At 34.1% G+C, this 15,742-nt stretch overlaps 1 protein-coding gene across 2 annotated transcripts in view; it reads right to left on the bottom strand.

Annotated features, from left to right (window-relative positions):
- Nucleotides 1-15,355, bottom strand: part of LOC109818184 (diacylglycerol O-acyltransferase 2D-like) — a 29,840-nt gene extending 14,485 nt beyond the window's left edge. Inside the window, exons 1-6 of one of the 2 annotated variants that reach the window (XM_020383592.3) lie at nt 15,147-15,355; nt 14,987-15,061; nt 14,815-14,900; nt 13,107-13,213; nt 11,293-11,448; nt 9,702-9,788 (exon numbers count right to left, since the gene is read on the bottom strand). In XM_020383592.3, coding sequence (XP_020239181.2) covers nt 9,702-9,788; nt 11,293-11,448; nt 13,107-13,213; nt 14,815-14,900; nt 14,987-15,061; nt 15,147-15,301 — 666 coding nt within the window. In that variant the 5' untranslated portion in view covers nt 15,302-15,355. The remainder of the gene's footprint in view (nt 1-9,701; nt 9,789-11,292; nt 11,449-13,106; nt 13,214-14,814; nt 14,901-14,986; nt 15,062-15,146) is intronic. The other variant, XM_020383594.3, reaches the window with a different exon arrangement.
- Nucleotides 15,356-15,742: the final 387 nt, after the last annotated feature.

The raw sequence follows: 15,742 nt of genomic DNA, 5'->3' as shown, positions 1-15,742 counted from the left end.
GTTCGCTTTTCTCAGTAATTTTACCATAGGTTTGGTTATTTCAGCCAAACACGGGAGGAATCTTGACAACGCTGTAAGCCGACCTGCTAACTGCTGAACTTGCTTAAGATTCTTAGGGCTGATCATTTTGACGATTGCCATACACTTATCGGGATTAGCTTCGATCCCCCTAACCGAAAGCATGAAGCCAAGGAATTTTCCTCCTGATACTCCAAACACACACTTCTCCGGATTAAGCCTCATATCATACTTGCGCAACTGTTTGAATATTTCAGAAAGATCCATTGCATGCTGATCAACATTTCTGGATTTTACCACCATATCATCCACATATACCTCCATGTTCTTGCCTATCTGATGTTGAAAAACTTTATTCATTAACCTTTGGTACGTTGCTCCAGCGTTTTTCAACCCAAACGGCATTACCCGATAGCAGTAATTAGCCGAATCGGTAATGAAGGCCGTCTTTTCCTCATCCCGAGCATGCATGGGAATTTGATTGTATCCCGAATAAGCATCCAGGAATGTCAACATTTCGTGTCCCGAGGCTCCATCGACTAATCGATCTATGTTTGGAAGTGGATAGGCATCCTTAGGGCATGCCTTGTTGAGACTTGTATAATCTGTGCACATTCTCCACTTTCCATTTGACTTTTTTACCATGACCACATTCGCCAACCAAGTGGTGTAATGAACCTCTCGAATGAATCCGGCATCAAGCAATTTGGCAACCTCTGTTTCAACTGCCAGCTTTCTTTCGGTCCCCATTTTTCTCTTGCGCTGCGCGATTGGTTTTGCTTCGGCACAGACTGAAAGTTTATGACACATGACTTTTGGATCCACTCCTGGCATATCGGAGGGTGTCCATGCGAAGAGATCTCTGTTCTTCTTTATAACCTGACATAAGGCCGAGTGGTCATCTTCAGAGATTTCGGCACCGATGTACGTGACCTGCTCGGGACGTGAGCCTATCTGGAACGGCACTTTAGACTCAATTGGTTCCACCCTTTCTTCATTATTCATTCTTGGATCAAGATCCAACACAGCCTCTTCTACTAGTGCCGAAACGTTCACAGCATGAATTTTGTTGGATTTGGATTTTCTTTCCTCCCTCGGCTCAACACGCAAACTAGCGTAATAACATTCCCTAGCAGCCTTTTGATCAGCGTGAATTGTAATGATATTTCCTCTGTCTGACGGGAACTTCATTGCCAAATGTGGCGTTGAAACAATAGCTCCTAATGCATTTAGGGATGGTCTACCGAGTAGGATATTATACGAGGTATTAGCTTCAACGACAATGTACTTTACTTGGATCTCTCTGCTCTCCTTTTCGTCGAAACAAAACCTTGTAAAAAGTTTTATGTATCCCTTGGTGCTGACTCTCTCTCCTGCAAAGCCAACCAACGGATCGTCATAAGGAAGCAACTCTTTTTCCGAGATACCCAACTGTTGGAATGTGCTCCAATATAGTATGTCCGCCGAACTGCCCTGATCAACCAGTGTTTTCTTGACAATGCAGTTGTGAATCTCAACACTAATGACCATCGGATCGTCTTGTTCTGGGTCAATACCCTTGAAGTCTGCATCTGTGAAGGTTATCGTTGGTAATCGCCGAGACGACTGTCGGTGAACAGCGTTGACCGACCGGATAGCTCGGAGATGTCTCTTTTGGGCCGAAGAAGTTGTGCCCCCACCTGCAAAGCCACCAGCAATGGTATTGATAATCCTTCGATGCGAGGGTGCCGAATCATCTTTTCTTTCACGTGACCTGCTTCTCTCGCGTCGACCTCTATCAGAGGTTTTATCAGAACGGTCTTGCCTGTGCCGATCCTGATACCTGGGTTGGTATGAACGATTTTGAGACGAACCAGACCGGTCCACAAAATTGTGCAGTTTCCCTTGCTTAATCAGGTCTTCGATCTTGTCTTTGAGGGCCGCGCATTCATCAGTTGAATGTCCCCGATTCCTATGATACCGACAAGATTTGCTAGTATCTGCTCTTGGCGGAGTAGATGCTCTCTTCGGGATCGTTAACACTTCAGATGCCAAAGCCTGTTCGAGGACCGCCGCGCGATTGGCATTAAGGGGAGTATACTGAGTATACTTCGGTCCACGAATAGGCCTCTCCCGAAGGGATATTTCTTTGCCTCGCCCCCTGTATGATGGTTCAACTGGTTTCTCGGATTTAGTGGACTGCTCGGCGCGGGCCTGATTTCTAAATTCTGCCAACTCCTCCATCTGCATGTACTTATCTGCCCTCCTACGTAAATCATTCATGTCCGAAGGAGGCTTTTTACAAATGCTGTTGACGAATGGGCCTGGTTTTAAAGCCGTTGTGAGATGATGCAGCGCCACGGCTGGGTTGAGATCTCTGATCTCCAAAGTAGCCTTGTTAAACCGATCCATAAACGCCCGAAGAGACTCTTTTTTATCCTGCCTAAGACTAACCAAAGATAAAGATGTTAGACTGTGAGGGCGACTTGTCGCAAATTGGATAGTGAACTGGGATGATAATGTATTAAAGGAATCGATTGAGTTAGGTGGGAGACGAGTGAACCAGCTGAGAGCTCTGCCTTTGAGGGACGTAGGAAAAATCCGACACAATGCAGCGTCATCGGTCGTACTCAGAGTTACCTGTGTCAGAAAAACATCTAAATGTTCATCAGGATCAGTGGTACCATCATACTTGTCAATAGGTAAAGCCTTCCAGTTGTCCATCAGGGGGAGTTGCATAATGGAGGGAGTAAACGGATGTCGGTGTGATCCGATAGTGGTTACATCTGCAGGACGAACTACAGTAGGTAAAGCCGAAGGGAATCTCTCAGGGGCTACTGCTGAAGCGTGGGGGACCGATGTATGGACCGCATGAGATTGGTATGACCCCTGAGTTTGTGTGTTGGTGGCATGGGTAGGCTTCCAAGAAGTATCCTGACTTCTCAACGCTTCATTTTCAGCCCTCAAGGCTGAAAGCTCCCTTGCATCTTTTTCTCTTTGTTGTTTCATCAATTCCATTTCTTGCTTGAGTAGTCGTACTGTTTCGGTAAGATCTGTTTCATCCACCATCTCCACATGTTCTTCAGTAGGGCGGTCTTGCGTGTTTGTTCTCCTAGTTATCGGCATCGTTCTTAGCAAACTTTCAACCACTTTCGTTCGGCCCCACGGTGGGCGCCAAAAATGTACCTGTCTGGAGGATACACCAAATCTTCTCGTACTCTGAAGGCCGAACGAGTGGTCCAATCCAATGCGAGTGAAGGGTTGGTACCTGCAAAAGGCACTCCAACGCTCAAGTCAGGACAAGCATCAATATCGAGGGTAATTAATGAACAGTGACGTTACCTTTTGACTTGAGCTATTTATATTGACATTTATGGGCTTTGGGCCCCATGGGCCCTGCAACGTATTTACCGTATTAGGTAATACACCTTAATCAACTAATTAACTCCTAATCATGGATTAAGGGCCATGAGAGATGATGGGCCGATCCAGGTGGCCGAACGCCACTCGGTCACTTGGTTTTGCCTTTTGGCAGCCGACCGGGTGGTGGCCGAACGCCCTTACCCGTACACCTTGCTTACGGTCATGTTCCAGCTCAGCTCAGAACGAAGCTTGATGATAGGAGCAAGAAGTACATTTTGATCGGGTATGATGAAAAGGCAAAAGCCTACAAATTGTATAACCCTGTTACAGGTAAAATTCTAGTAAGCCGAGATGTCCAAGTAGATGAGGAAAGTGAGTGGAGTTGGAGTAACTCGGAAACGACCTCGGGGAGCTCGAACTCTGAAAGGGAGAACTCGGAGATAATAGGGAGAAGCTCGGATAGGACCAATGAGCATTCCGAGGAAGATGATGAACCTGAGCAACTTAGAACTCGGAGCTTGCAAGACATCTACAACTCCACTGACGAGTTACATGTAGTATGTCTATTGACAAGAACAGAAGACATAAAATCTGAAGAGGTGATACTTGATGAAAGATGGAAGAAAGCAACGGATGAGGAGATCGGATCAATTGAGAAGAGTGAGATGGGAAGTAAAGCTGAGCTAGTTGAGGAGTTTAAAGAAGTGAAGAGGGAGTTTGTGATGACCGATTTGGACATCATGAAGTACTTTCTGGGTTTAAAGGTGGACCAAAGAGCAACGGGTATTTTTGTGTCCCAAAAGAGGCATCGGCCACCTCGACGCAGGGGGTGCTGGACGTTGCATGGCTCGCGGGGCCATGGTACACAGAGGAGTATCGCGCTCTGGTGGAAGAAGCATCGAAATGAAAGAAGAAGGAGAAATTTAAGATTATGGGGGAGTTTTGTTGGATAATCTTAAATTTCTAGAGATATCCGAGATATCCGAGATATTCGAGATATCCAAGATATCCGGGATATCCGATTTAGTTATCTGGAATTATTTGATTTTGAGTTATTTGGTTTCAGATTAGATAAGATAGTTTTTTGGTAAGTTTTGATTTGATAAGATATTTTATTATCTTCTTGTTAATTCAGTACGTTGTACAATGGCTATTTAAATGCCATCTCTTATTCAATAAAAATCACAGTGAGTTGCTACGATCACCCACAATTTTAGTGTTACTCGTCTCTCTTAGTTTTTCTACACTAACTAGGAGGCACTGCCACCTTTACTGGAATTAATATATATTTTCCTTTATATGATTTCTTGAGTTTTAATACTTATATTTGACTTTTTATGATTGATGAGTTATGAATGTGAATCTTCTACCTTATGAGATTTGAAACAATTGTTTTATACATGAAAGATGTTATTAAACTATGAAAGATTTTATTTACTCAAAAAGAAAAAGAAATTATTGTTTACATTTATTGTGTATTAACGTTGGGGTAGAGGGTGTCACACTTAGTCTTATGATTTGTTATGTGAGACTTTCCAACTATGTGTTTGAGATATGGTGTGATAAGATTTCTGTGCCTATGATTTATGTGCATGATGCGACTTAAGTAGTGACTATTAGGAGCATGAAAACAAAATTATACTTGGTCATATTAAGAAATTTAGATGGTGGTCTAACCAAGTGAAAGTTTAGGTTTTACCTAACAACATGTTATGCATGTTATCCATCTTGTGTGTTGTGTTGTCGTGATTGAGTCCGTGTATTCATACATAGTTTGTTTTGAGGTAGATATGAGTCTATATGGGAGGGTTTGTAGTCCTTTACCTTGGCCTCAAGGGAGCTATAGTGAGAAACCTCTCATTTATGAGTAGAATGAGGGGCAACCATGTGCAACTCTAGTACTATGACTAACTCCTAATAGATTTTCGTTTTAGTGAGAGTGGACCACGTGTTGATTACCTATTGTGGAAATCATTTTTTTGTCCATGTTCTCCTTGACTATGCCATACGCATGTGTTTTAATGCAACTTGAGATCAGTACCACATGCATATAAAAATAAGAGAATAAGAGTACATGTGTCTTGTGTATTGAGTTATGATAAGTGTAATTGTGCTTGAGATTTAGCGATCGAATTTTGATCAATCTCTATCACAGCAATTGGAAATAAGTCAATTGTTAGGTTAAACATCACTTGGTTGCTAATTAGTCACTAAAGGATAAGTAAATAAAATTTTAAAATAAAATTACATTGCGATGGATATAACATTTAATTTGTTGGCATTAATTAAAAATATTTGAGCAACCAATTTGTTGCCACTAAAAGTATCTGGTTGCTAAATATTAATAGTATCCAAGCCAACGTCAATAGCTAACAGTGACTAAATATTTTTCGTCCCTAAATTTGATGGCTATTTCAACATTTTCTAGTAGCTAGTGCAATGTATTTGGGCTTGAGATGTCATTCATGATGTACACTATGTACTACATGCATGGCTTCTTTATATATGTCCTAACTTGTATAAGACATATTTTCACTCCTTTATTTCTTATTGTTTGTCATTGTATGGGTTGAACATCATTTTCACTCCTTTAGGATTTTATTTTATTGTTAGGTTGCTCTAATATATTGTGACATTGAAGTAGTGATATTGGTTATTAGTGTTTATATTTTATCAACTCATGTTAGTTTTCAAGAATCCTACTACAAAGGTCATTTTAGTGCCTTAAAATATGTTATTTTAGAACTAATATTAATTTGCTCATATTTATTATATGGTCGAGCTTTATTAAGAAAAGATCGAGATGTGAGTCTTTTGTCCATGAGTTTGAATTTATTACTTATAATTGCAATGTTTTATTATTATATTAAAATTAAAGTGATTTGGAGTAAAAAGGTGTCATAGGTAGGGATGGAAATAGGATAGGTTAGGTTAAGCTAGGCTTTGAATATATAGATTAGGTATCTTCTGCAAAATTAAAGCCTAAACCTGACCTATTATATATCATAGGCTTTTTTAATAGGCCTGAGCTAACTACCTAACTTATTAACCTATTTAAAAGTATTTAAATTATTAATGTTAATTAGGCTAATAAGCTTAATTTTTTAAAATAAAAAAATTTATTTTTAAAATATAGTTTATTCAATATTTATTAAAATTTATATTTTAAAAGAAATATAGAAAAGAAAATTGAATCATTTTCTATTGAAGGAACAATTCATGTGTAACCATGTATGTTAATATACACTCGTGAACAGACCATAAGCTTATAAACCTATAATGAAAAAAAAAAAATTGTATAAAAAGGGGCTTATGTCTGCTCAGAAAAAAAATATCTACTTGTACAAAATTCACTTTTGAAAAGTTCTCCAAGATTCACCCAAGATCCTCATCTTCCTCTTAGTGCTTTTCCGGCCACCCATGCTTAGGCATGGTGGACAATTTTTTTCCTTGGCCTTGTGTGGCCAACATTTCCCCATCAATCTCTCTTAAGCCACCATCAAAACTGTCTTTTGGCAAGGTTGTGACCACAAACTTGGCTACTCCATGTATCACCTCCTTCCCTAAGCCATGTTGGAAGGGAGACTCTATTACCATTAAGATTCCGGAAGACGCCTATCAAGAAGGTCTCTCTCGTTGCACCAACCATCTCCATGGTAGAGTCTTCTTGGTCAAGGATCAAAAGCCTTTGAAGTTTCTTGAGTTAAAAGCCAAACTTGCTCGGTTATGGACACATTTTGTTGGCTGGAAAATCATATCTCTTGAACGAGGGTTCTTTGAGTTTGAATTCCAGCACAACAAGGATCTTGGAACAGTTCTTGCAGCTGACCTATGGAATTTGGAACCTGGATTACTTAGACTTTCACTTTGGAAACTGGATTTCAATCCAAGAAACTTCAAGAACTCCCTTGCACAAGTGTGGCTGCGGATATATGAATTACCTCAAGAATATTGGTGTACTAGGATCATTCTTGCCATTACTTCGGGTGTAGGCACTCTTATTGCACTAGATCAAGCAACGGTACAAAGATCCTATGGCCACTTTGCACGTGTATTAGTTGAAGTTAATCTAGCTGACTCAATCTCGAACCACTTGTTGGTTGAGAGGGAAGGCTTTGCGTTTTGTGTAAAATTAGATTTTGATAGGCTTCCTGCCTATTGTTCATTATGTAACTGCATCGGTCATGAAAATTCTTCTTGTAATAACCAAAAATCTACAGATGCAGATGAAGCACTCAGAAAATCAAAACCGATTGGTAGTGGCGCTCCTCAAAGAAATTTAGTAGCTGGTGCAGGATCAATTGATGCTAATCCAGTTGGCAACCAAAATGTGGCTGATGGTTTGATCACCACAAAGGTGACTGAAAACACTAATGTTGGCCAACAAGTAGGTGAACTAGTTGCATCACTGAAAAAGAAGAAGAAGCTGGCTGGAGGAATGGCTGATGCACCTGGTTCAGCAGCTGATTTGGTGCAGCATGTAGCAGCTGGTGCTGGCTCATTTGCTGCTAATCTGTTTGGTGCAATGGATGGAGCTGTTGCATCTACATCGTTTGCAGATATTGGTGCACCGTCTGCAACTCCTGAGATTACAGCACATGATCAAAAACTGATCAAGGTCAAGGAATCACAAGCAGCAGTACCAGCTGCTGAACGAGCTGCTGCCATGACCACAAAATTTGGTGTAGCAGCTACTGCAATTCCGTTGAGTATAGCTACTGATCCGGCTGCAACTATGGTAAGTCATCATGATGACAATTCTCTAGAAGGCATGCCATCTTTGGAAGACATCTCAAATGATCCAAATCAGCTTTGCTCGGATGAGGCTCATAGTTCTAGTGTCGAGGCTGATGCTGCAGCTGGTGCAATTGTGACTGTTGGTGTTGTAGCTGTGATTGGCAATGTGAAGGAAGCAGCTAAGGTACGTCAAGCTGGTGTAGCAGGTCAATTTGTGGACTGCAATGTGGAAGCATCAATCGAGTTAGATGTGGCAAGTAAAGTTGGTTCAGCTAAATTTGGTCACAGACCCAGGAATACCAAATTTGCTGTAAAAACTTTGCATGGTGCAGATGCAGACTTAGAGTTGGATAGTCCACCCTTGGCCAGGGGCAGGCAAACTTACGTTGAATATTAATTAAGATCTAAAGCAAGGGTAGGCAAATTCGCTAAATTCTCTTAATGTATTTGGAGATTTAGGGGGGTAAGTTGATGGTATAGAGTTTGCCTGATATGGTTTCAGAATATGTCTCTTGATTGGCATTTTTTTGTAACTTTGTGTTGGGATTCATCCCAAGTCCCACATCTGTAAAATAAAGGAACATTGGCTAGTTTATAAGGGTGTCCACCATTCCATATAGTTTGAGGCCTTTTGGGAAGGAGCCCAAAAATAAAACCGTGCGGGCCTAGCCCAAAACGGACAATATCATACTATGGTGGACCAACAGGTGGACTATCAGGACCAACAAGTGGTATCAGAGCTTCGTCTGGGTTTGATGCGGGAAGACCCTCAGTGTTGTGCCTCGCGATGGAGATCCGAACTTGGTCTGAGGGGAGGTTTGTTGGGATTCATCCCAAGTTCCATATAGTTTGAGGCCTTTTGGGAAGGAGCCCAAAAACAAAACCGTGCGGGCCTAGCCCAAAACGGACAATATCATATTATGGTGGACTAACAGGTGGACTATCGGGACCAACACTTTGTTTTCTTTTTCTTCCTTAGGTGGGTTTTGGTTTGGTCCCCCACCTTGTACTTTTACTTTTTCTTACTAATTTTAGCACTTCTGATGTGAAGCACATGATTGATGGAGAGCGGAGTGCTAACTTAGTTAGGATCTCTCTCTTCATAGTAATGCTATACCACATCTACCCTCTTTTCAAAAAAAAAAAAATATATATATATATATATATATATTATTATTTTATATAAATAGGTTAATCTATCAAGTTAAACAGATTTTTCTCTAAGTTTAAGTCTAACTTTTTTATATAAATAAACTTTTTTTTAAAAGTTTAAACTTAACATTTTTATTAAAAAGATTAATTCTAACTAAATTTTAAAAAAATAGGTTATAAGTCTCTATTTAAGGTCTCATCTATTCTCATTCATAGTCACAAATAACATTCATTTATTACTCATGTGTTTAATAAAATATTAAGTTACCATTTTATGACATTCACCGGTATTTATCGTACCATGTCATCAACTTGAAATACTACTATATTTTTCTAAATCTCTAAAATAATGTTCTTTAGTTACAAAATAAATTTCAGATACTAAAAATTAGTGATTTCATACTAAAATAATTTTTTTTTTTTTTAGAGAGAGAGGTTTGGACAAGAAATACCTGGCCGAAGCAGAAAACAGGAACAAGGGGAAGGCCCATCTCCAATGCTATGCGGACAAATCCTCTTCTTTCTTTAAGAAAAACATTCTACAAAATGTATACTTATTATTATACTATTAAACCACTACTCAGGTGTTTTCTTTCTTTTTTTTTTTTTTTTGGAAAACCCTATGTTTCCTACCTTTACAAACACTATAAACATTTAATCCCGTCCAAAACAAAAGGTCAAAAAAAATCTCATTTGAAAAAATATCTATCAAGATTAGTCACTAAAATATTAATTAATTGATGAAATTTCATAACATTTATATTTTGTGATTAAACAATATGATAAAATCGTAGTACATGGACAAGAGGGGCAGATATTTTAGGTTGAAAGTTTGGTATTATTTGTTCAACAAATGTGATACAAATTTGCTTTTGTTAATTCATGATTAGCTATATATAATTTACAATGTTATCTACACTCTTTGTATTCTAGGTCTTGGAGAAATTACTAATTTTTGCCAACTAGAAACACAACACAAAAATGTTGTTGGCTTGTCAATTTGAAGGAAATACAATAAGATGGAAGTTTATGTTTTTCATTTCATAATCTAAATAGTTAGCCATGAAATATGGAACTCGAAAGAAAAAAAGAATTAATAACGTGTTTTCGAAATATATACACAACTTCTGAAATCAACCACATGCCACTTGCAGAGGGCAATTGTGCCCAACTGATTACAATTTCAAAGTGACTACCCCAACATAATATGGCTTAAATATTTTTTATCCACGAAATATACACGTTTTTCATTTTTTTCCCTAAATTTTTTTACTTTTTTTATCCTAATAATTTGTGTAGTTCCTACCATCACTTTTTTAATGTTTTAGATGACACATCAATTAACTTAAATTCACTTAAACAATATCTTAATATTTAACACGTCATTCAACACAATGAAAAAAAAGACACAATGAAACTAAAAAATAGATATTGGGATCAAAAGTTGAAGAAAAAAAAATTAGATACCAAAAATATTGAGCAAAAATATACTATATATTTACTAAACTAATATAATATTTATTAACTTGGCCTATTAATTATCCTTGTCTGCTTGGTAATTAGTGAACCTTTTCAGTTATCAATAAAAAAATAAATAATTGGGTAAGTTACTTTTTATTTATTTATTTATTTATACTTGAAAGTATATTAAGCATTGATACATTATTTTTTCTTTAATACAATGGTTGCACCGAAGTTAAAATATATGATTTCATGCATATTATCTAAATACTTCCTCATTGACTTTCATGATTTTCACATTGGTTCCTAAAAGTAAAAGAATTTCAAATAATTTATGAAATTTTCAATTATTTCATTAAAGTTATAGAATTTAATCATTTTCTATCATTTTAATCCTTAATCACATATTAACATTATTATCTAAAAAAAGGGTAATTTTGAATGAACTTTTATGATTAAAAAAAGAAACTTTTAGGCAATTTTATCTTTAATAATAAGGTTTTAGGTTATAGATGGTTGAATAATATATTCCCCTGCAAAATATGAAGGTGGAGTAGGATGGAGAAAATAAATAGATTATACCTCACAACCAGGCTCCATAAAAAGTGTTTCTCGAATTCCACCAGGTACTACAATGCAACTATACCCAGCTGCCAACGATGAAATGAAATTTTTCTTTGACACTGATGTAAATCCCAACCATGTCCATGTGTGTCTCATAAATGGTATGTAGAATATCTATACATATAGTGTGATGAGAGGTAATTACAATTCAATCCTAGTTAGCTGTCATTATATATATATATATATATATATATATATATATATATATATATATATTTATTTATTTTAAGAATAAGTCTCTTTAAATTTATTTTTTTAATAATTCAAATTATATATTAAATTTTAATAATTAAACTGTATATAAAGTTCTTAATATATAGATTAAATCTGTAAATTTTTAAAAAAATTTAAAAATTATTCGATATTTCATTTCGTTAATTTAATTTGAAGGATAATCATAAAATATTTTATATATTTATTTGAATTAATGAAATGAAATATCAAATAGTTTTAATTTTTTTTAAATTTGTATATTTCATATATGTATTAAAAACTTTAAATTCAACGATTGAATAATTGAAATTTGATATAAAATGAAGTATCAAATAGTTTTCAAAATTTTAAAATATTTGTATACTTGATCTATGTATTAAAAATTTTAAATTCAACGATTGGATTATTGAAACTTGATATGAAACACAATAAATTATTTAACAAAATAAGTTTAGATAGACTTATTCCTAAAATAAATAGTTCCCTCTTATATATGTATGTGAAGAGGAATCAAATGATTGAAAGAGTAATTCTTAGTAAAGTTACTCTACTCAATAACTTATATGGTGCACGTTAAATTTCACAATCCAATTGTTAAATTAAAATTTTTAGTGTACAGATCAAATTTACAAAATTTTAAAATTGTATGATACTTCGTTTTATTAATTAAAATTGACGGATAATTATAAAAAATTTATACTTTGATCTGAATCTATGTAACAAAATATCATATAATTTTGAAAATTTTAAATATTGTAAACTTAATATATGCATTAAAAAATTAATTTAATGGCTAAATCGTTAAAATTTAACATATACCATGAGTTAATGAGTACTAATAGACTATTTTTGATCTCTCCTATATTATATATATATATATATATATATATATATATATATATAGGTGATATATCATTTGAGAATATTTCTTATTTAAGAATGAAAATGTTTAATCTCAACCCTTATATTAAATTATAAAACTTAAATTTTTAAAGAGTACAAACAAAACTATCACATACTACTATTATTGTAGTTATATTTATCATTGTTTTCATCATCATCATCATCATTGCAATGACCACCACCATTGTCTCTGTTCTCATCATTACTACAACTATCATTGTTGTCAACTTCATCTTCGTTGTTCCAAAATGACAATAGTTGTAATAGTGACAAGGATAATAGTAATAATAATAATAGTGACAACAATATCAATAGTGATAACATTAACGATAGTGGTGATGATGACAATATAATGGTAGTGGTAATTACATAGTGATAGTTATGTGAAATTGATATAGATAACTGACTATATGTGATGGCTTTGTTTGTATTTTATAAATTTAAATCAATTATTCTAATTTAAAGATTATATTCAACATTCACATTCTCTCTTTAAAAAAAAATAACTCTTATACAATATGCCGCATATATATGTATATATATAAAATGTTTAATTAAAGTTTAAAAAAGCTTTTGAAAGTAGTTTTTATTAAAAAATCAATCAAAATTCTTCTAATATATTATAACAAAGTCATAATCTTAAGTAAAACTCTTACCACTCTGCTAGCAAGAAGTTTTGTTTTTGCAAGGGGCATGAAACCAGCGCTGTGACCGAGTGCAATCATACCGATTGGGTTAACTGAATGCGGTTCATAACCAAAAACTGCACAGAGTGCATGCTCTCGTTACTATAAACGATTTCATAACAAGATGATACAAACAAAAGAGAAATCATCATCACGGGTTAGTCTTATTTTCACATAAACATATATTTGTTAGTAATAAATAATATATTCTTTTATAATTAAATTAAAAAAATTAAAAGATATTTTTTAAGAAAAAATACTATACACTAATAATATAAAATAATTTTGCACTATCATCCAATTATAATTTATTATATATGATAAATTTGTTAATTTGTATTATAAATACTTAATATTCATATCAATAATAATTTTATTAGTCCACAATGTAAAAAATTATAAAAATTATATTACCGTTTATTTATTTATTTATTTATTTTAATGAGAGCAATATAAGTCGTTGGCAAAAAAGATGCAAATAGAAAATTGTTAAGTGTCAATTTTCTGAACCAATGGTCCCCCAACCCTTTGCTAATTTTAGTAAATGCTCAATTAATGACGCACCCTCACCAAAGAGTCATAAAATGAGAAAGGAAAATGATGATCTCAATATTTTTATGGGTCCCTTTCCTAGAGTGCAAATTCAGAAGATAAATCACCCAACAAATGAAAAAGGACTATACGAAATCCCATCACAAGAGGGTAAACAATCTTTTTACTTTATCTTGTGACATGTCAAGAGTGTGCATATATGTGTATTCTTAAGCAAAGCCGGGCTAAAAGGAGTTTAAATTGATATGAAATAAAATATGCGCATGAAAAACAAATTTGAAAAATAAAATACTTTTTTTTTAATATCTTTTGTTTCATTTTAAATATTTAAAAAGAACAATTTTTTAAAATGTTTTAAAATAATATTTTTATCTTTGATGTATATATGTTTTGTTTTTTGGTGTCGTTTGATGTATATATGCTTGAGTAAACATATATACTAATAAAAGAAATTAAATATAACTTTTAAAATAATCATAATAAATATCAACAAGCTTTCATTATAGATATCAACAAACTTATTTTATATGTTGTGGTTCAACCCTTGGATCTAAACTCCAACAAATAGTAGTATTAATTTTTTGTGAAATTAGAGCAATTGGTATTCAAACCAATTTTTAAAACACTCTTCTTAGTACATTTAAATTAAATTCAAACAAAAACACCATTAAATACGTTCAAAGTTTAAGGATTGATACAAACCATATGCTTGATTAGGACGAAAGGCTTCTAAAAATTATAACATCTTTAAGATTTTCTAAATATTTTTTAATTAAAGTTTTCACTGTTTATGTTCTTTCAGTTTTTACCCTCTAAAAATTATAAGAGTTTAACTTAATTTGATGTAAAAATAATCTTTTTTTACTGTCAACAAAAAATAAAAATAAATAAATAAATATATATATATATATATTTTCAAGGTAATTATTACAAGCATGGGCAAACTTATTTTACATGTGATTGAATGAATGAAATTTGCTAACATTCATTTTTGGACCAGTAGTGGTATTGGTTTCTGATCCAATGGGACAGTCTGAATCAGTTTTTAAAATATTAATGTATATTTAAATTAAATTCAAACAAAAACACCATAAAATATGCTCAAAATTTAAAGAGTGATACAAACCATATGCTTGATTAGGACGAAAGGCTTCTACTTCTTCTATGTGAAGAGTTATAGGAAAATAGGAACAAATATGTCTGCATATGTATCTGAAATATAGTCAAAATGAAATAGTCAGATCACTATCGTGGGTTTCACTAAAAATAAGTGAAAGAAAAGAAAAAGGTAAAGATACTTTGACAATTTTCTGCCAAACATGCTGTTCTCGTCCACAGGAATCATCACTAACACCAAGAGCGAACCAAACACCCTATCATGAAAATTTTAAAATCCATTTAACATATGGAACAAAATTAATGTTAGGTGTTGAGATAAGAAGAAAAGGGAAGACCAACAAGAGTGCTTTAGAGAGAGGAAGAAAGAAAGTGGCGAAGAATATCAACGCAAGGTTGAAATGAATTGTTCCAAGATACAACGCCAATGCAAGAACCATCTTCAGCATATTGCATGATTCAGAGAATTCTTCTGCTCCATTCAACACTTTCTCCATGCTTTCTTCTTACTACTAATGTTGTTGTTGGTTGATATGTAATTTCAATTTATGACGCACCTTTTATAGTTAAGGGGATAAAAAGTTATTGAAAAAAATGAGATAAGAAAAATAACATTGTTATGAAAAAACGCGATAAGAAAAATAACATTTATTTAATAAATTATTTTGCTAAATTAATTATTAGGTCGATCGTTTTATTTAATTAATTTATTTTAGAATTTTAAGTTTTAAAAATGATGTCAATGTGATACTTATAATTTTTTTATATGTTTATTTTATTATTTTAGTAATTTTTATTGCAGGTAAATTATATTATTGTAACACTGTCATCTCATAACTTTATTTTTTGACTTGGTAGTTATTGTAAAACTCAAAGAAATTGAGGTGAAAATTGTGTGTTCTACTCTATATAATTCTCTATTAAATAATAAGATTCTA

The sequence above is a fragment of the Cajanus cajan genome, chromosome 5 (assembly GCF_000230855.2).
Source record: "Cajanus cajan strain Asha chromosome 5, NIPB_CcT2T_4, whole genome shotgun sequence".
Taxonomy (NCBI): domain Eukaryota; kingdom Viridiplantae; phylum Streptophyta; class Magnoliopsida; order Fabales; family Fabaceae; genus Cajanus; species Cajanus cajan.
This window is presented reverse-complemented; position numbering and strand designations above follow the sequence as displayed.